The following is a 23,646-nucleotide window of genomic DNA, read 5'->3' as shown; positions in this document are numbered from 1 at the left end:
GCTTTCTCGTTTAAAAGAAGTAATAATAACTGCTTTCTTTTTTACCTGGTCCCAATTCGGACCAGTTTAAAGTAAAAAATATAATTTCTCGCATGCGATACCATATTTTTAAATTTTGTAGTATTGAGTAATTTAATATGTAAATATATTTTTTAATAAGACAAAACGAGTAATTTAATATGTAAATATTTAATATGAAAATGACCTTATGTTTGCATCAAAAATCATAAAACGAGGCCCATGGCTTGTTTACATATATATGTATATATGGCTTCTTTCAGAAACGAGTTGGGCTTCCCTCGTTGAGCCCAAAACTTCTATTATTATTTTTCATAATTCTTGCTTCTCTCTCTTTGTTGCGTTGTTACTTTGGTTATTAGGGTTTATAGTGGAATATTTTCTGGACATACATCAATAATGTTTTATTTATTTGTATTTTTTTTCCCGATTAATTATGTGTTTGTTGTTGGAAAAATTTGTCTATTCAGATCAACCCGTCAATTTCGAGTTAAACCAACATCTTTTTGAGGTAATTAATCCAACTTATAGTCTCTTTTTCACTCTCCACAACTTTCTTTAATAATAATAATAATAATAAATTTATTATTTTATCTCTATTCTCCAAATCCAATTCCTAATAAATCATCTTCTTCTAAAAAAAAATCCTAATAAATCCCTTTGTATTCACGGTATGAAGTATGAACCCTAAAAAAAAGTAAAACTCGTTGGACTCTATTCATATGGCCCTGGTCTATTTCTCCTCTTACAAAATCAAAAATTCTAGAAAGCGAAAAAAGAAGAAAAAATGAACATGAGTTTAGATGTCTTTGTCTTTGATAGAGTTACTATTTCTATTAATATTTTGTCCTTCACAAATATGCATAGGTGTTTTCGACACAGATTTTCATGAAAATTTGTTTAAAATATTGATGGTGGAAATTAAGTAAATTGTGGGTAAATAAATGTAAGTTACAAAGCTAAATTTGGGAGACAGACAAAAAATGAAAGACATTCATAGATATGGAAGACAGAGGAAGTACTATATAAATAATTAATTTTATTATATTTTAGTTAAGGGACTATAAAATATAAAAAAAGAGACTGTGTATAGAATCACCTCCTTTTTTGTCAGTCTATTCAAATTGATCAATTAGTTTCTGAGTTAAATTGATATCTTTATTCACTATGTACATATCAACATGCAATGAATAAAATATATACACAACATTGTAAAAAAGATAAAATTAGTGAAAATCAAAAATCGCATATGGTTTTCCAATTAACTGACATAAAATCTCATTATATAACCAACATTTTTTTTTTTTTGGAATTATATAACCATTGTTGTAAAGAATACTTAGAATTGAAAAAATTGAAAAAATTATGCACAAAAATTGCACTAATTATGCTTTAAACAGGTCTGCCAAGTAATTATCTAAATCTTCGGGGGTATATCTGACAATTAGCCCTACCCTTTTACCCTGCTTGCATAAGACCCGATAACCCGAAAGAATCCTTTTAGCCAATGAGATCTTTACACCTTCCCTGATTTTCGGGTCGGGTATGACCCACGATCTCTGCTTCCTACACGCATCTTCGAAGCTAACATAAAACAATTCGAGAAATTCTCTCACCTTCGACGGCGGCGTCACGGCGGCTGGATTCTCCGGCACGGCGGAGATGACATTACTCCAACCGATTCTCTCGTAATTTGCTAAGTACGTTTGAACCTTCGCCTCGTGTTCCCGGATCCAGTTTTTCCCGATCAGGATCCCTAAATTCGAATTCCGTGCCTTCGAAACGACGTAGTTCAGGTTGTTCGCCAAGTACAAGTAGGACAATGCGACGTCGTCGTAAGCCGCCGCCTTGCCGTCTAGCTTGCAGAGGAGGACCAGAATCAACCACGAGAGGCGACGGCTGATCTCATCGCCGCCGGAGGCAGGGCTTCGCACTTTCAGCGGCGAATCCTGCAAAATGTTGGAGACCGCGGCGGCGTAGTCGCCGAGGAATTCGAGGAAATTCATCACGTAGCGCGTGAGGGGGTGGACGCCGCCGCCTGGCGGCGGTTGAGCGGAATCCTTCCGAATCGCCTCTTCGAATTGCCCTAACATTGCCCTCACCGTCTCGCGAAGCTTCATTTGCGCCGATGAGAGTTTATCGGAAAATATGAATTCAATATCCGGCCAGAAATCGGAGATCGCCTCATAAATATCCAGCAACCGGAACACCTTCTCCGGCGAGAGCAGCTTCTTGCAATTGCAGACATTCTCAGCGAAAGCAAACAGATCCGCCGCCGCGTCTCTGGAAACTGCGGCGAAACACGCCTCCGCAATCTTCTTCGACGAAGAGAAGACAGCATCACAGATAACTTTCTCTCGATAAAACAGTTTTCTTACGACGATGTTCACCGCGCTCAGCCATCTCTGGATCCTCGTCTCCAGAGCAGTCCATTCCATTTTCTTCAGCTGAGCACTGCTTAATCTCTCGATCCCCAAGCAATAAATCGCCTCATCAACGATCGATTTTCTCACAATTCGATAAATATTGACACACTCTTTTCCATAACCGCATGCGATCATGCACTCCGCAACGCTCTTCAAATCCTCCACCGCTCTCTCACTTTCCGACGCAGGACGCGGTGCCGCCGCCGCCGCCGCCGCGCTCTCTCGATTTTCAGAAACGCAGTCGTTTCTGTTGGCGGATAATATTGCGTAAAATTCAAATTTGAGCCTCTGCATCGCGATCTGCATCAATGCTTGAGCTCCGACGAGTTCGTCTGATGTCGTGCTCAGCTTCACGTGATACTTCATGGCGCGTTGAAGGCCGATCGTAGCTTCCAGCAATTTCTCAGCTTCTTCTCTGTCAGAGAGAAACAGAGATGAGAGTGTTCCGAATTTGCCGGCATCTACTTGCCATTTCCTGATTAAATAACTGGCGCAGCTGATGCATTCCTCCGCCATGATCTCGGAGAGGCTGCGGGGGCGAGGCGTCGCCGACGACGGAGCGGCGGAGTTGCGGTGATGATGATGAGACTGTAGAGAAGAATGATCACTTACGTTACTAGAAAATATCCGAATTTTCATTTTCCTCACAATAACTTGATTTCAGTGTTTGTGGATTTGAAATTTGTTGGCTGCGTGATGGATTTTCTTTTTCATTTTGCTCAACTTTTGCAGTTATAGAATTTGTGATTTTGGTTTGGATTTTGGAGTGAGAAAATCAATGCGTATAAATAGAATCAATAGATGGGAGTGAGAGTGAGAATTTGAAATTTCGAATGTGTAAGCCTTGATAAATTGTGTTGGTCTTTCTAAACACATTGAGAGTGGGCACGATGTCTCACTCAAAAAATAGTATTAATAACTAATGATAATTAATTATATTGCGAGTGGAGAGATGGGTCCGCCGTCTAATAAAAAAATTTCAAAAATTAAAAACGACTAATTATTGTGGACGTTCAAAAATGTAAAAAAGTGATTATTTTTTATAGACGAAAAGAATATTATCTGTATATTTTTAATGAGTGGTGTTATGCAATCATGATTATTGTTAACCATATAAGCTAGTTAAATAGGAAATCTTTTGGTTTATTTAGAATAATCAAAATAAACTTTTTTTAGCCATTATAACTATTTTTTATAAAAAAAAATTATATTTTTATAAAAATAAGATGTTACAAAAATAGCTACAATATGGACAATATACAATAAAATAATTAAATTATTTTTGAAAATAATAAATTAAAGGAATAATTTGTTTTCCTATTTAACTGATTTATGACTAATCATGGCTACATACATTTATTGATTTTTAATTCCTAATTTAACACTTGAATCAGTAAATATAGATATGAATCATAGTTTAAAACGCGTAACAACCATGCATGAATTTGTCATCGAGAAAGAAAAGGAAAAGGAAAATGAAAGGAAAAGCGGCTGACTATCTAAAGCATTCACGAAAAAGCTTCCTTTTAAGGGAAAACGTGTCGTGATTACGTTATTTTGAGTTTTTTTCCCTAACAATAACGATTTTGTCTTATTATATTCTTAATTAAACAAAGCAATAAAATGATCCTGACCTCGTAATACAATTATTGTTTTTTTACAATATAACATCTTATGCAGATATCTTTTCATTATAATGATATTCAACAAATTATTCGTTTCTTCCCTCAAATAACTTCTTAGTAGAGAAGGATACAAAACAAAATTGCTGAGTATATATTAAAAGTGATAAAAAAAAGAAGTTTTACTATAATTAATACTCCATCCGTGCAATTATAACTAGCTCAAATTTTCTAGCACGGGAAATAAAGAAAAAGTGTAAATTGATTGAAAGTGGTAGAGCCTAAACTTTTTTAAGGATTAAAGTTTTCTATTTATGGAAACATGTCACTTATTGTGGGACAGTCCAAAATCTAAGCCAAAAGTTCTAAAATCAGGTATTTCATACCCGTGGGAAAAATCAGAAAAAATCGAAAGGTGGTGTATTTTTTTTTTTCAAATTTTAAAGGTTATGGGAAAAACCAAAATTTGCTCAAAGTTCATGTATTTTACGGCAAATATCCCTAAATAATTTACTTCGCAAAGTGGAAACAAATATTAATGCTGAGCTTTTATGTGATGTCAATATTGATTGTACAGCAACAAAAATTACAATGGCAGGGGTTAGGCTTTACACGTTTTCAACTCGTTTTCATGTCTCTTTCTCCAAAATGATTTATGTTGTGAGTTTTTTTTTTTGTCTGTTTTTGAAGCTATATTATGTTGTGAGTTTAAGCGTTTTTGGTAATTACCATTATTGAATTTCAATTTTATTACAGGCTGTCAATAGCTGGGGAGTTTACATAATTACATTACATTAGCGGAGCAAATGAGACCACAGTGATTTATCTATTTAGGAATATGCTAATTACGCGGAGATCATAGAATCATAATTCTATATATTTTTTTTAAATAATAGTTCAAATTTTAATCGGGGTGAATTCGGATAGATTTCTTCGAGTTTGTGAGATGTTTAGGTTGCGAGTTGGGCCAAAAGATTTTGATACATGTATGTAAGTGTAACCTATGAAAGAAAAAAGTAAATAAAAATTTGATTTTGCAGGAACCTAACTTTAGGAGAAGACTCACAAATTAAACTCAGAAGTTCAGTATGAAAATGAGCGTTCGGTATTTTTACTCCCTTCGTCCACAAAAGATATGATTGTAGACGACACGGAATAAAAGTCAAATGTAAGTAGAGTTGTATTGATCCTACTATTATAAATAAAAGTGACAAATCTTTCTTGAACAGATAAAAGAAAAAGTCATTAACACCTTTATAAATGAACTTAACTTTGAGCCTATTTTGATTTTTCACACAAACTTGGAAATTTGTGAGAAAAAAAAATACACAAACTTTAACCTATTTTATCTTTTTTCATGAAATACATAGTTAAAAAATGACCCAAATAATTATTTGGAAAATATTGTAATCTAATAGAAGTTCTATATGAATAGTTGGATTCTATCAATTGCATCTTAAAATCAATATTTGATGATTCCCAATACATTCAATATGTGGTCAGGAATTCCCTCAAAAAAAAAAAAAAATAAATAAATATGTGGTCGGAGAAGAGGGAACGAGACAATGTAAAATGCGGAAAACACAACGAAAAAGTTAAATAGACCATTAAGTAAAGACCTATTAAAATTGAAGATAAAAAGTAGACGAAGACTTGATAAAATAAAATAAAGTGCAAAGACATGATAATGAATTTGACCTAAATTACAAATATCCTTTATTGAAGTCAGTCCTAATAGCACTATGGCCTAAAAAGATAGACTTCTTTAGATTCCAATTCCCATTACACTCACAAATTTCAACTTACAAAAGGAAAAGAAAAACAAGAAACCATTTAAGCACACACACAAATGAGCATTCATCTTTTTAACTATTCTATTTTCAAAGAATGTTACAACCATATGCTTCAATAATGCCAGCATTAATAATGATGAAATGCTGAAGCTCGAAAAAGATTCAAAAACCAACGAAGAAACGCACATATAAAAAAAAACATAAAAAACGAAGCAAGTTAGCCGGCTATCATGGCCTTTTAGTATGGTAGATGATAATGACAATGCGTAAAAAGGGACGATGATGCTCGGATTTCATGTCTCAACAACACCATTGAACTAATTGCAAATCTAAGAGTTCATTGAAACAAAATATTGTCATCCGTAAGATCGGGCATCAGACACAAAATTGCTTCAATCAAAAGTAGTTAACTTAAACTTTGATAGCATACTTTCTTAGAGGGAAATACATCTCTTTCTTCTTCTGCTTCTCTGTCTTCAAAGATGCCTAAAACAAGGACCAATATCGAAAGTCAGAAGCACTGAAAGTAATGTAGGTAATTCGTAAATACAAAAACCTGAGCATATTCACTTATAATGCAAATGTATATGTTTGTCATTTAAGAATAGCATGAGATGCTGCAGTGAATTTAAACACACAGGCTTCGCAACCGAGCATAAAAACTTTTTACAAACATATATATATAGAGCTGTATCTAAAACGTGCAAACATGGGAAAAATTCAGAATATAGCACACAGTATCAAGAATTTGCCGCCACACTCAAGTAATAGAACTATAGAAGAGAGAAACTACAACCCAAAATCAATATCTGTTATTGAATAACACACTCAAACATATAGAAATTATAAAGCCTTTCACAATTCTACCCTTATTATACTTTAGTTATTTCTGAAATCTGCCAAAACTATAAGGGAGCGTTTACTTTGGTTGTAAATTTTTCATTAGAAAAGGATGGATAAGAAAAGATGAGAAAATATTATCATTTTCTCCTCTTTTTTTTCATATGTTTATTAGAGATGAAAAGATGAGAAAATATTGGAAAATATTTTCACAAATTCTCCAACATTTGAGAAAAAATGAGCTGCACAGGAAAATATTCCACATGTCCAGAGAAAATTTTCCGTCATAGTAAACATGTGAAAATGGTGGAAAATAGGTAAAAATATACTTTTACTCTGCTTTTCCATAAAAGTAAACGCACCCTAAGAGAAATAAAGTAACAAAGTGAACTATTGGTGAAGGAGAATCAATAACTGAATAAGAAACATGTCATTTAAGGGTGTGTTTACTTTGGTACTAAAATTTTCATTTGAAAATGATGGATAAGAAAAGGTGAGATAATATTATCCTTTTCTCATTTTTTATCATGTGTTTACTTTGTTAGAAATGGATGAATAAACAAATTGAAATGTTGGAAAATATTTTCATACCCTCCCAATAGGATAATATTATCCAACATTTGTGAGAAAAGGGGTGAAAAGGGGCTGCCCGAATAAATTTTCGAGCCTAACCGAAGAAAATTATCCATCATAGGAAACATGTGAAAATGATGGAAAATATACTTTTTCTAACATTTTCTATCAAAGTAAACACACCCTAAATGGAAAATGTTAGCTTAACTCCTTAAAACGTAAGATATAGTCATGATTCTCAGAGATTTTTTAGGCAGACAAAAGGCGACTACAAGCAAAACATCAAGGTTATACACTCGATCATAACACACTTGTAGCTAAATGAACTACCAAATAACACAACCTAAATGAATAGAGGCACAACTGCAACCATTAAACCAATGCAACTTAAGAATTTGCATTATGATATCCACACATGTGACAAAATATAATCAAACAGAGTATCTGTATATAAGTTCATGAAAAATTAATCATCAGCAGTCACTAAGTTGACATTAACACATACATTCACAAACTTCCACAACCGATAAGACAAAATGCAAACCTATCATTAGTTGATAATAACAAAAATCAGCAGACGAAATGTAGATAGCAGATAATCGGTATTAATTAGGCAATTATCTCACTCAATAGATCTCAATCATAAAACGAATTATACCTGGTGCTTGGTGAGGCGGCGTCGGATGGCGCGAGTCTTCTTAGGGCGGAGGTCGAGAGGCAAGTACTTCTTGTTCTTGTACGCTTCTCGCAGCGCCGACTTCTGCTTCTGAGAAATCACGGTCAGCACCTGCGCAATCGAGAGCCGAACCACCTTGATCTTCGACAGCTTGTTCGGAGCGCCGCCGGTCACCTTCGCCACCCGCAGCAGCGCCAGCTCCGCCTTCAGATCCTTCAGCTGCGCCAGCAGCTCCACCTTGTTCTTCTGCCTCAGCTCGTGAACCTTAATCCTCGCTGAACATTTCAAGTAAAAGAGACAACTATCAATTCACGAAAAGAATTTGAAATAGATGCATTTTTGATCAGTTAAAGATATAATTATTGTTCTTACCCATCTCGAATTTCTTCTTCCTTGAGTTGGAATGTAGGGTTTGGGCGATGAGCAGAGAGGAGTGAAATGCCGCTAACGAAGCGTAAAAACCCTAATGTATTTATGCATCGACATGGGCTTGGGCTCTGTTCATTTTGAAATAAGACATAACTTAATGGGCCATCAAATTGAGAAGAGCCCAATATTATTGGATCAATCATTCATTTAATTTGAATTTAGGTAAACACTTTATTTATTGATTTTTAGATTTTTTGCATATCATGTATTAACTTCAATATTAGTTGAAGTATAAAGTCATATACTATGTTTCTCTTTATAATTCTCCGTAATTATCTGATTTTCACATTCAAGAGAAGGATTACTTTCAACTAACATGACTAAACTTAAATATAGTGCTCGTATAAATTGAAAAAAAAAAAAAGACACCATTTTATCAATGTTAATGTAAATATACGAAATATACCGTCTAACTAACATTATTTTTTTGGTCAATTAATACATGAATTTTCAATAATGTGAAAGTTTGCCCGAATTAAAATTCTGGCGGCAATAGTTATACATGAACCCAATAATTGTATTATGTGACATTTCAATCGATAATTAAAACATTGTAGTATTTTTTATATATCACAATAACAACGCCATTTTCTCTGTACTTTCATGTAATATTGAGAGCAGTATGATTTTAGAGAAAGAAAACGACGACGTTGGTTTTATGTTATATAAATTGTTGTGCTGTTTTTTATATAACACAAAAACGACGTCATTTTATTCATCTACTATATTAGTATTTTGCAAGTAGTACGATTCTGAGAACGTGATTTTAGATGAAGAAAATAACATCATTTTTATGTTATATAAAATGCAACGTCTTAATCGTCGGCTGAAAATGCCACGTAAGAAAACTCCGACTTCCACATTAAATTAATTGTTGTCAGAATTTTAATTCGAGTCAGGGTCAAATTCTAAAATGTTGAAAGTTCGCGTATTAATCGACAAATAAAATATTGCTTGCATCAAATTTGGATAAATATAGAGAATTGGAGTGTTTTTTTTCACAAGAAGAAGAGCAACATACATATTAGCACACAAATTCCGAAATCAAACAAAGAAAAACACAGAAAAATGGAAGCTAGTAAGCAAGATAAACGGTGATCTGCAGCAGCGTCTCCATCCCATCGGTCTCGTGCCCGCCGCCGGGAAACGTCTTCACCTTGGCGAAGCCCTTCGCATTCACGTGCTTCCCGGTGCCGCCCATGATGGCGAGATGCGACTCCGCCACGGCGGTCCGGTGCACCCCGAAGAAGCTGAGGCTGTCGGCGTAGCCCCCGGCGGCGAACATCACGGTGAAGGCCATGGTCTGGCTGTTGCCATCCTCGGAGCTGGCGATGTAGAAGCCCTGCGCCTTCCCGACCAGCCCCGACCCGAGGTCGTGGCCCTCGGTCGCCTCGTCGTCGAAGACGGTCATCGTGCCGAACATGAGCTTCTGCAGGGTGCTGCCGGAGGGGAACTGCGCGCTGTTGAGCACGGGGAACCCGGGCATGCCCCCGATGATGCCGTTGTTGTTGTTGTTGTTGTTGTTGTTATTGTTGGTGCCGACGTTGGAGGCGAAGCCGCTCAGCCCGGTGAGGAAGGGGACGTTGTTGTTGTTGACGATGCCGCCGTTGGCGTTGTTGGTCGGGACGCCGCTGTTCACGGGGAGGACGGCGCCGTTGGGCTTCGCGAACGGGACCTGCCCGCCCACGGCCGGGTTGGCGACGATGCCCGTCACCGCGATGGCCGAGGGCCGGCTCCCGCCGAGTATGTCGTGCATGAAGAAGGTTAGTGGGTGCTCGCCCGCGCCTGCCCCTGCTCCCGCTCCCGCCCCGGCATTGATGGCGGGAGTGGTAGCGGTGGGGTCCGCCGCCTCCTCGTCGAGGATTCGGGCGGAGGCGGCAGAGTAGATGGCGAGGGCGAGGATGAGGAGGGAGATGGTGGATTTGAGTTGAAACGCCATAGTAAATTAGAAGGTGTTTGATGTTTTTGGTGTTGGTGCGATTGTGGAAAGAATTGAGGGTGGGAATATATAGAGATGAATGGAGGGATTAAGTAGCAATGATAAACCAAATCAAACCAAAAGTGTGTGATTAATTATGGAGTTGATGGGATGGATTAGGTGCATGTCTTCGTTTGCAGTGGTTGGGTATAATGTACAACCAAGATTTCTTCGAAGAAAATAAAAAATAAAAAAAGTCTGATATTTTTTCTTTTGGGCATTTCCAATGTTAACATTCCATCGACAACAACTCACTTTCATTTTTCGTATGTTCTATTAATAATGGTCTGTTCTAAAAAAGGAAATCACATTTTCTTTGTGCCCTCTAATACTTTCTATTACTTGTATCTTTTAATCACTCTTCTTTTTAATAACTATGCTAAAAAATAACGAGTTATTATCAATGAGACGGTGAGAGTATTATATAACAGATTTCATACTAGGTTGAATATTTTGATTAATAAATTATTTGCAATTTGAAAGAGTTATTCTCTTAGTGTTGTTTTGGTTTTTCGTTGCTGTGTCGTTTTCTTTCGTTTGAGCTCTTCTTTTGGAGGCTCGGCCCTTAGTCTGCGTTTGTGCTTTCAAGGGTTTTGTTCTTTTCTTTTTCAATAAAATTTCTATTTCAGCAGAAAGAGGCTACTTAGAATTTTTTGTTTTTTCTTTTTTCTTTTTTATAATTTGAAATAGAATATTAAGGAGACATGATCACAGTTTTCACAAATTTTTTTTTTCGATTCATCCATAAAAAATTGTCAGTTTTATTTATACTTGTAGGATTCACACAACTCCACTCACGTTTACTCCACTCATAATTCTACTCACATTTTATCAAACACGATCACATTTAAAATTAAACCCTTACTCCACTCATAATTCTACTCATGTTTTATCAAACCTCGTGTTGTCTGACAATTTTTGTGTGGACGAAATGAATATTTGAAAGTGAGAAGATAGTGTTAAATGAAGAAGCAACTACTCAATCTAAATGAGGAGCTCTTACTAACAATGGTAACATGGCATATCACAAACAACCAATCACATCCCTCTCCTCCTTGATCAAAGTGAAGCAACAAGATGAGATAAACTCTCAACTGCAAATCCATCATCCTTGCATGAATCACTAGCCAAAACCTCCCACAAATCCCATCCTAAGCTCATCTTCCTCTTCTTCATCTCCTCCAAAACAAAGCCCCCTTCATCCATTCTCCCACGCCGCAACAAGCCACTACACAGGCAACGAAAAGTCTCAAGCCGCGGAGCATGGTTGCTATGAAGCATCGCGTTAAAAACCTTCAAACCGCCTGCAAAATCCTCGACTCTAACGAAGCCATCAACAACCATTCTATAAGTGGCAGCATTAGGCTTCAAGCCCTTCACCTGCATCTCAACCAACAGCTTATACCCCTCCAAAACTGCACCATCTTTGCACAAACAACCAATCAAGATGTTATACATCACCACGTCGGGCTTAATCCTCCTCCTCTTCATCTCAAGAAGCAGCCCTTTCGCTTCATCAATCAATCCTCTCTTGCACAGATCACTCATCAAAACACCGTAGTTCACAAGCTCGGCTTTGCAGCCGTGGTACTCCATATCGAACATCAGCTTCTTCGCCTCGTTGAACCTACCGGAAGAGCATAAACCTTCCATCAACAACGCGTAAGTGACAGCATTTCCTCGCCTTCCTTTCCCTCTCATACCCTCAAACAATCCCTTCGCCTCATCAATTTCGCCCCTTTTGCACAAGAACCCAATTTGGGAATTGTAGGTCACAAATGTAGGCTCCACCTCTCTCTCAAGCATTTCGTCGAACACCTTCATCGCATTCTCCCAGTCGTTATTCCCCAACCACATTTTGATCATCACATTATACGAAACCGAATTCAACCTGAATCCCATCTTCGGCCCCTTCGCAAACAACTCGATCGCATCGGGAATTCGCCCGCCGTCAACCAGAACGTTCAAAATCGTGTTGAACGACTGCGTCGTTCGCGCGCAGTTATACGACTTCCCCATCTCGCGGAAAGTCTCGATTGCCTTGTCGATCAAATCGGCCTTCCCGTAATGCCGAATTAACCCGATGAACATAGGCTCGCCGCATCGGATGTCGCGGGATCGGATATAATCGAGAACGGCGTCGACGTCGTCGAATCGTCTGGCGCGAGCGAGCTTGTAGATGAGAGAAGCGTAAGAAGGGTAGTCGTGCTTGTAGCCCATCTCGTTGAAATCGTTGAAAGCGGAGAGGAATTCGTCGGGGTTCGTGCATTGTTTGAGATGGTCGAGAAACGGGATGGGTGGTCGGAGCTGATTTCTTGTGAACTTGTGAGGCCGTGGTGCTTTTCTGGGTTTGATGCGAGCGTTGCCATGGATGTGATTAGAGTGTATCAATTTGTGCAACTGGTTTTGCAGCTTGAAAGTGGCGAGCTTGAATCGTGGATTTATCATGATGATGAAACGATTGAAAACGGATGCAGAGAGAGAGAGAGAGATGCAAAAGTGTCAAGTATAATTGAATTTTTGTTTTATTTTATTTTTATTTTTCATTTATTTAATTAATTTTATTTTTGTTTTGGAATGACGAAAGTCGAAAACCTTCATTTCATTAAACCTTTGAATTTCTGATTTTAAGATTAAAGATACACAGTAATAATCCTAATTTTAAAAATTATAAATTACTTAGGATGCATATTTGCAGTTGATGCATATAGATAATAAACAATTAATTGATTTTTAAAGTATAATATCCACTAGATAATTATAATGTATGAAAATAAAAAGAATAATAAAGTGAAAAATAAAGTTGAAATTTACAAAAAATTAAGAGGGTAATGTAGGCAAAAAATGATACAAATTCTAAGGTTAATATGAGTACCATTGTGTTAAACTACTTTCATAGAATAGTTTTACAAATGATATACGTACATATATATACAGGTTATGAAGAGAGAGATTACAAAAATTAAAAAATCATTGTAAAATATAAATTAGAAACATTTTCAATCTTAAATCATGGAGATCTACTGTAATTTATCACTTTGCTAGAGCATAATTCTCTACGAAGTTCAAATCATATGGAGGCGAAAAATCCATTTTTTATGTTCATTATTTTCTACTAACAAATTCATCATGCTTCATACAAAATTTCATCACGTGAACAATTTACTATATTTTATACTTCAAAATAAGTTTATAGTCTAACTATACACCATAAAGAGGTTGAATATATATTTGAAGCCTATTTTCCAATTGACATGAGAGGACAGACTCAATACTTCTCCACATAAACAACCTTCTTCTTCTTCTTCTTCTTCATGCATCATCTCCACTCACTCACTCTACATACATTTCCTCATCAATCTCCTTTCACATTATCACAAAGTCTTGTGCCCTTTTCAGTAGTCCGAGGAAGAGAAACAAGAACATCAGATCACAAACTTTTCGAATATTGATGTCACAGAAATCTTGTAGCAGAGTGCAATGAAGAGGGATCATGAAAAAAAAATATAATCATGCTTTTAGGTGAGTCACATATTCCCCTTAGTTCTTATAAGCAGAATCTGAAGTTGATTTTCAGAGTATAGTTTTCATATACTACAATCTAACCACACATGACAGAAATTTACTGTTTGTCATCACTCTTTAAGTTTTGTTCTCGACACGCATCTAGTGCTTCACCGTCCCTCGTAAGGGGCGCCAGGCAAGAGACATCACTAATGTTAATACCGTGTTGTTAATGAGACAGTTATGCAATGTATGAACAGCATGCCTAAGGTAAGAAGACGGGAAGACGAGATACCTACCAGATATGGATGTTTAAGTATTGTGATGCAGGTACCATTGGTTGAATACTTCTTGGATAACAGAAGCCTAACATGTGGAATGCTCTTCCAGCTCTCTCCCAGTGCTGGTTTGGATATACCAGCTTCTCCGGCCACCATGTGGTTCGTCACCTGAAGCAGAAAAGTAAATGTATGTTGGCTCTAGGAAGAAGAATGGATCTGTATTGCTCCCTGGGTATTTGTTGATTTGGATGATGATCTAGCCCAAGGCAGCAATATCATAGTTTCTCAGAAATTACAAGTGGTATACAAAGATTAAAGCATCAAGGCAACAATTACCACGACACAGACGTTAAACTCATGTGCAATCTCCTTTAACAAGAATCCAGCAGTAACCATTAAGGCATGTCCTATACATATTGGCCAAGAAGCAAAAAAGTTTAGGCCCAAGCCATGCATATCTAAGCAAACAGTGAAAAGATTTTGTCAATCCCCCACAACTTAATTTATCAAGTAAAAATTCATTTGGATTAACAAATGGCATCATGATATAACACGATTAAGAGTTGTTGAATTGTTGATCCCACACAACCTAAAAGGCTAAAACTAACAAGAAAGAAAAGTGTTCTGTGGTTTGATGCAAATAAGCTATCATACCCATGGCTGTATTTTAGTTGGGCCCTCATAGAAAATGATTGTGCCAAAATCGAAAGATTAGTGTGTAAACTGGATGTATACCATGTGCACCGCCACCTCCAAGAACTGGAGCTATAAGTGATGAGAGTGAGTCAATGATAAGCATCCTCACCTGGAAATCAATCTGCAGAAAAAGTATTATCTTATACGACCATCAAAGCAAACATATGTGATTAACAAATAGGAGACAGAAATCGGAAGTATGATACAAAACCTGAGATTTCAAATTATTGATTAACTGGCGGAGCATATCAAGGAGGGTAAAGATGTCAAACACAGAGTGGCAAACTATGCTTCTCATAACCCGTTCGACAGTTTTGTTGAACTATAAAAAGACAACAATGAAGGCACATCAAAGTGTTAACACGAAAGAAGTCTACCGAAATAAGGAGGGAATGACAGGAGTTGAAACCCAGTCTTACTTACAGAGAGGACACAACATTTTAGCTGTGCCAATATATGGATGCGAGAACAACCATATATGAGTAGCTATCACCAGTTCTTTTTGTTAACCACTTTTTAACATATATAAAGCAGCATACACTCATGCAAAGCATATGCCTTTACCAAATTCAAACTACATTACCAAAATTAATAAGAGGAAGATTCAAACAACTTTAAGGCAGCTGGATTCCATATACAACAAAGAAGGAAAAACCTCCAACTCCACTACAATTAAATTCTTTGACATCAATAGACCAACAGAAAGAGACAAAAGCACAACAATCTCAATTTGATTATTTCACCTCTGCAGTTGAAGCATCTGATGACAGACTGAGAAACTGAGCAATGCGTTTAGGCGAAAAAGAGTTGCCTGTGTCAAAGTAGACCACCTTTCCCAAAGAGTTCCTTGCCACATGTGATGCAGCTTTGAGGCAAACCTACAAGGTAAACTTTTCTAAGAGAAGAATACTGGACTCAAAATGTCAGCTTTAATGAACTGCTAATTCCATATCAGCAGCTACAACAACCAGACATTTTCTTGATCTTCACTAGTTTTCTTAACTTATTGATTCAAGACTCATACTTGAGTTTTACCAGAGCATGATGGCCCGACTAGCTCCGTTACATGACCCTCGCGTAGTCCTCCTTGCAGAAGCACATCAATCCTAGTCCAAAACCCGTTATCATCTTTCTATGCTTGCCCACTGTATGATGTTATAGGCATATAATAGTTACCTTTCACATCCTGTCGATAGAGTACACTTGTTAAGTTGAGCATCTTCTAACAATTCCAGACCATTTAGCCAAGGTCGTTGCCGACTCTCCATTATAGAGATTATTTGCTTAATTCCCTAATTCCAAGAACAACACACAAAACTCAGACATATTATAATAAGTTTGTAATCGAAATATGTTGTCACTACAGCTAAAATGGCTAACCTGTTTCAATTTTTCCGGTGCAGCAAAAGCCTCTAATGCAGAAAGATCATGCAAAAGGAAATCTTCATCTGCGAAACGAATAAGAAGCAAGATCAACTAAAAAGGCATTAACGTCTAAACCATTGATCCTATTATATATTCCAATTAACTGGACACATTTTAATTCACACTTTGAGCCATGTATTTTTCACAATCATTATCGTGTATCGAGACATCAACATTGGAACTACAAAAAACTGCTGAAAATTCCCCAAAAGATAAGCTTGCTTAAAAAGTCACAAAATTTAATTCTTCTTCCAGCTGACACCAATTAGCAACTTAAATTGCTTGCACGAGACTAGAAATAAGAGGAGAAAACGAACCGGTGAAAATGCCGTGAGAAGCACAGAACATGCGGAAATCGGAATCGATGATCGGATAGATTCGCTCTAAATCTTCTAATGGCGCCATCTATTTTGCCCTAATTGGAAAAAATAAAACAGATAAATGGAGGGAAAAAGGAGGAGAGGAAGGAAAAAGAGCGCCATTTCTTTACAACGATTATTCGGATTTTTTTTTTTTTTTTTTTTTTTTTTTTAGAATCGGATTGTAATTTTTTTGAGTTTAAAGTTTCCAATTTTAATCCTATTGGATTGTCATATAACAATGGGTTTGACAAATACTCTCTCCCTCCTGCGAAAATTGAGCAATTTCTTTTCGGCATGAATTTTAAAAAATTACTCGTATTTAGGTGTAGATGCTCTGATAATGTGGAAATGGTCTCACATATGATTGAGAAGATTGATAGGATTGGAGGAATGATTAAATGATCCATCCAATTGGATGAATAGATGCAAATTGAATTATCAATTACGGGTCCAATCATATAAGTCAAACACTTGATTAAAGTGAATTATTTTATCAATCATGTCTTATCACTTAAACCAAACACCTCCCTAAGGGTATTGTTAAGTAAATTGTGAGTAAATTACAAAAGCAAAATTGTCCAAATTATATATGGGACAACATCCAAAAATAAAATGTACATAAATTTAAAAAAGTATCAAAAAGTAAAAATATGCATAAATTTTATTGAATATACATAGGCCGTTGTAAACACATCATGGCATTTATTTTTATTGAATGTCATAACTTTTATGAAAATAGAGATACAAGGTTCAACAACCCCCATCCCCCATCCCCCATCCCCCACCCCCCAGCTCACATTAGATTGAATGCGATTATATGAAAAGAAAAGGAAAAGGAATCTAAGAAACCCTTAAAAGCATAAAGATGAAGTAAATTAAGGGCCGAGCCTCATTAAAACCTCTGCAAGCAAAATCCATAGGGAAAAAACTTGCAGAGGAAAAAGAGTACTCATCTAGAAATAAACTGGAAAAAAGAAAAATAACAACCAGGAGGCGACGAAACCATGCATGAGCTCCGGACTAACCATCGCCCAAGTCCTGACGCCCAAAATGGCAATGGAAGAAGACATGATCCCTCGAAGAGCTCCGGCCTGACCATCGCCCCCAATTTGCACTAAAATGTTATAAACTTACATGTGAGTTACATTTATTATTCCAATATGATTATATAGTACTTTAGTCCACGGTTTCCACGAGCACAGATTTAACCAACTCTTTGGTCTTAGTGCTGGAATTTCCATATGCATCTTCATCAACATACAATAAATTTATGACACGAGCAAGATTGAAAATGCGAATAAGAATCGGCATAGATGCCGGCCTTGGCTCGAGGCACTCTTCGTTCATATCCTTCCATGCTTTATTCACTTGCTTCCCAAATTCACTAAAAGCTTCCATCTTTGAGCACTCATTTTCTTTCATGTAGCAATCCACGCTTGTGATCTTTTCCTCAATCTATACATGTTAATAATTCATGTACAAAATATTATCTTTTGGGGTTATGATTATGAAATCAATACATGTATATAAACTAGCATTTGCATGAGTGTAATGCGCGGGAAAATTGTTTTTATATATAAAATAGATGCTAACTCAATTCTCATATAAAAAATTATGAATACATTTTATCCCTGAAAAATATGTGGCGCTTCTGGTGGCACGAGTTTAAAAAAATATTAGGTGAGTGTGTGTGTGTGTGGAGAAGGAGCTAGTCTCACTCTCACTTTATTATGAGTAGAGTGGTGTCAAAAAATAAAAAGTGAATATTTTTGGATACAGATGAAGTATAATTTTAGCTGAATATAAAATAAAAAATTAAAAAAATTCACAATAATAAAAACTTATATTATAAAAAAGTAAAAAGAAAATTAATAAAGAAAAATGGACTTCAAAAAAGGATGAGAGAGGAGAGAAGATTTTTTAAAATTTTAATCTTTAAAAAAGCATAACTTTTATATTTTAACTACAAGTCTACAATATTTACATAAAATATAACTAAATTAACGCGCTTGTCGGGATCTTTTACATTTTAAATCCAATATTCATAAAAAAAAAATACGAATACAACAAATTAATATACAATATAGTATACAAATAAATCTTCAATTTTATTATAATCACAAAATTACCACTCAATTTTGCAATTGATTTCAAATTGAAATTTTATTTTTAATATATTTATAAAAAATTTATAATTAACAAAAAAAAAAACTTACCCCATGTCCCACCATGTCGTCCATTAATCTACAAATAATCGATGAGGCTCGTAAAATTGGTGGCTCACTTGTAATCCAATCAAAATCAGTTTTGGTAATAGGATCTCTCATTCCAACTAAAGAGGTTGTTGATAGCATCATGTAAGCACCAGATACAAGTGCCAATTTCATATATTCCTCCATTGTTGGAACATAATTGCTATAGCACCATTCTGCCTCCTTCATATATGCCGTTATCAGCTTTATCATCTGCAAAAAATATAATATATATATAAAAAAACAATTAGACGTGGTCTTGGGTACACCCTGGTATACCGTACAACCGGGTTATACCTTTACTTAAAGTTTGACCTGCACCCTGATTTCACCTCATATTCTAACCCAACCCATATAAATAATACTACTATTCTGGATACGGGTCAACCCGGTTGTACGGTACACCCAGGTGTACCCAAGATTTTGTGAAACAATTATATTGACCTATTTGGTTAGTTTAATTTGTCACTCAAATTTCATATCTACACAAAAATAGAGGTCAGATTTGAGATATTCATTATAGATAGTAAAAATTAAAAGGTGACCATCAATTTAATTTATTTATCTTATAGTCCATTTTCGAAAATTCAGACAAAATTGCCCCATAGAGTAAATACGGTCAATTTGACCATGTTACCACATTGAGAATTTAATTAAACTTTCAAACGTTGTGTCTTGGTACATTTAGTATGAACGATAACTATTTGTACCAGTTTTGGCTCGCAACGTCGTGGTACGATTGATACAGATAGTTCAAATTTGTACCAGGTGTACTAGGATATGCTGCGAGCCACGGCGTGTATGAGTATAGTCGCTATTAATTCGTATCAAGTGTACCATATATTTATATTCGATAGACAATTATAGAGTAACAGTATTTAGTTAAGTCTTTTTCATGTCAAAAATTAGCTAGAATTTAATGAAATTAAATTGATAGCCAACATTTAATTTTCACTATCCATTTTACATATTTCGAACCATCATGCATGTGTATACCTCTTTTTTCGCATATTGAAGGCGATATGATTCACCTCGTTTTGCCATTTCAATTTCCATTTCTTCATAAACACCTAAAAGAGCTTCGTAACATATTCTTATATACGGTGGCAATTGAAATTCATCTGCGGCGCTAATATTCCACCTGCTCCATGTTAGAGATAATAATTAAATTTTATTAATCACAATTAGGACATTAATAATAGAGCAGTGGAGTGTAAAAAAAAATTAGACAACAATCTTAGGGAGATTTGCCAAAATATGCCAAATTTTTTAGATGGGCAGAAATAGACCAATTAATTTAAATTTCAACGTTAGAAGATCATATATGGGCACAATCAAACTATTTTGCACTTAATATGAGCCCAAATGTGGACGTCGAATTGAGCCCAAATGTAGGGCCCACTACTGTTGAAATTTAAAATAATTGCCAATTTCAGCAAACACGAAAATATATAGTTGACATATTTTTGCAGATCGCTCTGAAATAGTGATCTTAAAGAATTTTAAACTGATACAAATTTAGGGGTTAATACTACCTTTGAATAGCATGGGTTAAACGTCGGAGTTCATCTAAAGTTCCTTTAATATCATAAATATCATCAAGGATAGAAGTTATAGCTATGACTTTGGTTAGGAATAATCTTGCAGTGTCGTTTTGTGGCTCAAAATAGACTCCCAAAATCCAAAAATAGCACTCCACCACTCTGTCTCTTGCAAAAGGTAGTTTTTTTCCAAACTCTAAATCCTCCCACCACCTGGATGCAGCATATTCTTTTTTGTTTAGTTTGAAACATATCACATTTATATTATGTAATTAATAATAGAGGCAATGCACTATTTTAACCAAAAATATATAGTAATAAGAAATTATAGCCATGTAAATAAAAACATGAAAATAATATATATCTTTTTATTTTGATATCCTCACACAAAGAAAATTCGATGATTATACAAAAAATTTCATGCAAATTCCATATATATCTTAATAATATTACATCCGTCCACAAAAAAATAGTCCTAATAAAGGATGACACGAATTTCAATAAAAATATTTATTGTATTTTGAGTGGAGAAATGGTTCTACTTAAAAAGTGGTGTTTATAATGATAATTAATTATATTGTGAATGGAGAATAAGGCCCACCATATGATAAATAGTTTTCAAAAATTAATTGAAGGGGCCGGACTAATTTTGTGGACATCCTAAAATGGCAAAAATGGACTATTTTTTGTGGATAGAGGGAGTATGTCCGTTACTGACCTTGTAATGTGGTGTAGCTCTCTCTGGTGTATTTTCAGCAAAATATTGAAGTCCAATTTTGCAAACTTCAATAATATTTCATTATGCGACTCATCTTCTTGATACATATATATGAATTTCTTAGCTCCGAGTCTCATCAAAGTCTTGCTAATTGGCATATCCAGAGCTTCTTTCACTCGTTTACACAGAGAAGAGTTGATTTGATGTGAGAGTAAAGATTCAAGATGAGTAGAAGTAAATTCTAAGGCTTTGTCAAGAATTTCCTCCCCGTTTATCCCATAATTCGAAGCCTCATACAAGCTTAGCATCCCTTCAACATCGTTTATCAACAACGACTCCTTCCAATTTCCCTCTTCGTCTATGAATTCGTCAAACACATCTAACGCAAAAATTTCATGTTTTTGTGAGACGGAAGGAGTACAACGAATATCTCAACACAAGTTTTAATAAAAAATTGTTGAGTGTACTGATATTACTGGAGAAAGGGTTCCACATTGAGGGTAATGTATTAGTTGTAAATAGGGTTAACAGTGTTTTATGTCCCGAACTTTCGATGTTTTTCATAAACAATTAATTCCGAACTTTCGTTTCCTTCAAAAAAGCCTTGAAATTTCAGCATTTTCTATAAAATATCCCGCTACACGAAATTCGGTACTCGAAAGATGACTATTCTCGAATTGATTCATGTTGTGAATCTTACGCCACTAAGTTGATAATTTAATACTTCTGTGATGAAACGAGTCATCTTTCGGTCATTGTATAGCAGGACATTTTATTGAAAACGGCGAAAGCTCGGGGTTTTTGAGAAGAAGAAAAAAAGTTTGAAATATTTTATGAAAAAAGCTAAAAATTCAGAATTCTTTAGGAGAAAACGGGAGTTCGGGACATAAAACGCTATTAACCCTTGTAAATAAATGTAATTTACAAGGGTATAATTGTCCAATTATATGTGAGGTGATGTTCAAAAACAGAAAGTATGTAGGAAATAAATGCATAATTTTAAGGAGCGTCGGGAATAAATTAATGAAAATCAATTAATTATATAGAGTTAATATTACCGCATGGGGCGCGGTAACCTTGCTGTCTAAGCAGACGAAAACGAAGAGCAAGAACACGAAGATCGCCCTTGTCTTTGCGACTTTGTATTTCATAATTTTCGTGAATTTGTCTCAAGGATTCCCCGATTTCCTTTTCAAAATGATAGCCAACTCCTAGCCGTTGGATTGCATCGATCAGCTCCATCTTCACCGTTGAATCATTTGGAGTCTCGGCTACCAACTTCTTCACCTTTTCCTTTTGCTTTTCGAGTTGCTCCTTCTCATCACCACTGATTTCCTAATATTACAACATTAACATTTATGATTCATGCATGTATATCCATGATTTGTCGTTAGAGGGGCTGAATATATTTGTTCAAGTATGACATCTGAAAGTATTTGCACACGGTGGTTTGGAGACGGGAGCCTCCGAGCCAAATATTTTTTAGCATTCCGAACAGTTCATTTTTATGTCAAAGAGAATCTTAATGGGCTAGCTTAAGATTAGAACTCAGTCACTTACTAAAATAAATAGTTGTTCGCATTTCATTAATTCAACAACAAGTACATTGAAAGCATATAAAAAGACCTACCTCTATCACTCATCTATGCATTTAAAAAAAATTGTTCATCTTCTAAAAAAATATTTCATTATCAATAATGATGATTGACACAAATTCAACATTAAAAATTAATGGGACAAAAATAACACAAATTTACCAATTTTTGTAAAATGTTAAGCAATTAACGTGGATACTATAGTTATTAAAACAATATATTATATTTTTTCTTTGTATTTCTTACATATATTACTTATTAAAAAACTCAAAAATTAGGAGGGGGCTTCGGCCCCCTATGCCCCTGGATCCGCCACGATGTACCAATATTTACTATACCATATATACGCTTTAAAAAGATACTCTAAAATAAATAAAGAGTCGATGCAATTTTACTGTCTGATTAAAAATTTACCGTAACATCGTTAGTGTATGCAAGAAAATAATCTTTCCAAACGCTGGGATGATATGTTACAGATCGACGAATATCATCTACATTTGTTTTCTTTGTAGAAATGGGAGCAGCAGATGCATATATTTGAGACATTTTTTTTCACTATGAATTGTGTTTGAATAATTTTAGTTTATTTTTTGTTGTATTTATAGATTATTTCAGTAGCTTGTTACAAAAGCTTTTCTTTACTTACCGTACATTTTTTTAACACGTTTTATTTTTTTCTTAAAAGTGTTTTACCACGTTTTATTTTTTTTAGAATAATTTTCAACACGTTTTATTAATAACACTATTCATCACTACTTCCTAGTTATTAGATTATTATGTTCACATTTACTCCTCAAATGGAATAAATTCTAGTATTTCCTACATAATAAAAGGAAACTCTATTCATGTAGATAAAAATGTGAAAATAATAACTATTTTAATTATTATGCCCTTGCACGCTTACAAGATCTACACAA

The 23,646-nt window shown here is 35.4% G+C and overlaps 6 protein-coding genes across 11 annotated transcripts; all 6 read right to left on the bottom strand.

Moving 5' to 3' along the window:
- Positions 1–1,248: 1,248 nt before the first annotated feature.
- Positions 1,249–3,284, bottom strand: LOC130999959 (exocyst complex component EXO70H1). The gene has a single exon (XM_057925671.1). It carries the CDS (start codon positions 3,081–3,083, stop codon positions 1,404–1,406), a length of 1,680 nt encoding a protein of 559 aa, XP_057781654.1. The 5' UTR covers positions 3,084–3,284; the 3' UTR covers positions 1,249–1,403.
- Positions 3,285–6,150: 2,866 nt separating this feature from the next.
- LOC130999958 (60S ribosomal protein L35) lies at positions 6,151–8,473 on the bottom strand. Its single transcript, XM_057925669.1, has 3 exons — positions 8,321–8,473; positions 7,931–8,223; positions 6,151–6,345 (listed from the first exon to the last, which is right to left on the bottom strand). The coding sequence occupies exons 1-3, from the start codon at positions 8,322–8,324 to the stop codon at positions 6,271–6,273; spliced, it is 372 nt and encodes a 123-aa protein (XP_057781652.1). The 5' UTR covers positions 8,325–8,473; the 3' UTR covers positions 6,151–6,270.
- An 880-nt stretch (positions 8,474–9,353) lies between these two features.
- On the bottom strand, positions 9,354–10,377 carry LOC130999957 (dirigent protein 10). The gene has a single exon (XM_057925668.1). The coding sequence runs from the start codon at positions 10,314–10,316 to the stop codon at positions 9,453–9,455; it is 864 nt and encodes a 287-aa protein (XP_057781651.1). The 5' UTR covers positions 10,317–10,377; the 3' UTR covers positions 9,354–9,452.
- A 939-nt stretch (positions 10,378–11,316) lies between these two features.
- On the bottom strand, positions 11,317–12,859 carry LOC130999956 (pentatricopeptide repeat-containing protein At1g07740, mitochondrial). The gene has a single exon (XM_057925667.1). It carries the CDS (start codon positions 12,801–12,803, stop codon positions 11,415–11,417), a length of 1,389 nt encoding a protein of 462 aa, XP_057781650.1. The 5' UTR covers positions 12,804–12,859; the 3' UTR covers positions 11,317–11,414.
- Positions 12,860–13,430: 571 nt separating this feature from the next.
- On the bottom strand, positions 13,431–16,773 carry LOC130999954 (DNA repair protein RAD51 homolog 4). Of its 5 annotated transcripts, XM_057925663.1 has the most exons (10): positions 16,579–16,773; positions 16,217–16,284; positions 16,013–16,128; positions 15,861–15,942; positions 15,580–15,714; positions 15,048–15,158; positions 14,876–14,957; positions 14,477–14,547; positions 14,159–14,308; positions 13,431–13,746 (listed from the first exon to the last, which is right to left on the bottom strand). In XM_057925663.1, exons 1-10 carry the CDS (start codon positions 16,664–16,666, stop codon positions 13,711–13,713), a joined length of 939 nt encoding a protein of 312 aa, XP_057781646.1. In that variant the 5' UTR covers positions 16,667–16,773; the 3' UTR covers positions 13,431–13,710. The 5 variants fall into 5 exon arrangements, with proteins under 5 accessions (XP_057781646.1, XP_057781645.1, XP_057781648.1 ...); XM_057925662.1 differs by having other exon boundaries at positions 13,431–14,308; positions 16,579–16,767; XM_057925665.1 differs by lacking the exon at positions 15,048–15,158 and having other exon boundaries at positions 16,579–16,746.
- Positions 16,774–17,266: 493 nt separating this feature from the next.
- On the bottom strand, positions 17,267–23,332 carry LOC130999952 ((-)-germacrene D synthase-like). Of its 2 annotated transcripts, XM_057925660.1 has the most exons (7): positions 23,144–23,332; positions 22,193–22,469; positions 21,135–21,513; positions 20,411–20,629; positions 19,872–20,016; positions 18,840–19,088; positions 17,267–18,078 (listed from the first exon to the last, which is right to left on the bottom strand). In XM_057925660.1, exons 1-7 carry the CDS (start codon positions 23,273–23,275, stop codon positions 17,800–17,802), a joined length of 1,680 nt encoding a protein of 559 aa, XP_057781643.1. In that variant the 5' UTR covers positions 23,276–23,332; the 3' UTR covers positions 17,267–17,799. The 2 variants fall into 2 exon arrangements, with proteins under 2 accessions (XP_057781643.1, XP_057781644.1); XM_057925661.1 differs by lacking the exon at positions 20,411–20,629 and having other exon boundaries at positions 23,144–23,322.
- Between the last annotated feature and the right edge of the window lie 314 nt (positions 23,333–23,646).

Source organism: Salvia miltiorrhiza, chromosome 8, assembly GCF_028751815.1.
Source record: "Salvia miltiorrhiza cultivar Shanhuang (shh) chromosome 8, IMPLAD_Smil_shh, whole genome shotgun sequence".
In the NCBI taxonomy this organism is placed as follows: domain Eukaryota; kingdom Viridiplantae; phylum Streptophyta; class Magnoliopsida; order Lamiales; family Lamiaceae; genus Salvia; species Salvia miltiorrhiza.
This window is presented reverse-complemented; position numbering and strand designations above follow the sequence as displayed.

Excerpts from the sequence above, each read along its gene's own strand:
- LOC130999959 (XM_057925671.1), bottom strand. The coding sequence starts at position 3,083 with ATGAAAATTCGGATATTTTCTAGTAACGTAAGTGATCATTCTTCTCTA.
- LOC130999958 (XM_057925669.1), bottom strand. Across the intron at positions 6,346-7,930 it reads GCCGCCTCACCAAGCACCAG|GCATCTTTGAAGACAGAGAA; the intron begins GTATAATTCGTT and ends TCCTTGTTTTAG.
- LOC130999957 (XM_057925668.1), bottom strand. The coding sequence starts at position 10,316 with ATGGCGTTTCAACTCAAATCCACCATCTCCCTCCTCATCCTCGCCCTC.
- LOC130999956 (XM_057925667.1), bottom strand. The coding sequence starts at position 12,803 with ATGATAAATCCACGATTCAAGCTCGCCACTTTCAAGCTGCAAAACCAG.
- LOC130999954 (XM_057925662.1), bottom strand. The coding sequence starts at position 16,666 with ATGGCGCCATTAGAAGATTTAGAGCGAATCTATCCGATCATCGATTCC. Across the intron at positions 16,129-16,216 it reads CACCGGAAAAATTGAAACAG|GGAATTAAGCAAATAATCTC; the intron begins GTTAGCCATTTT and ends TCTTGGAATTAG. Across the intron at positions 15,159-15,579 it reads CAGATGCTTCAACTGCAGAG|TTCAACAAAACTGTCGAACG; the intron begins GTGAAATAATCA and ends GTCTTTTTATAG.
- LOC130999952 (XM_057925660.1), bottom strand. The coding sequence starts at position 23,275 with ATGTCTCAAATATATGCATCTGCTGCTCCCATTTCTACAAAGAAAACA. Across the intron at positions 22,470-23,143 it reads CATACACTAACGATGTTACG|GAAATCAGTGGTGATGAGAA; the intron begins GTAAATTTTTAA and ends TTGTAATATTAG. Across the intron at positions 21,514-22,192 it reads AGGTTACCGCGCCCCATGCG|ATGTGTTTGACGAATTCATA; the intron begins GTAATATTAACT and ends TTTTTGCGTTAG.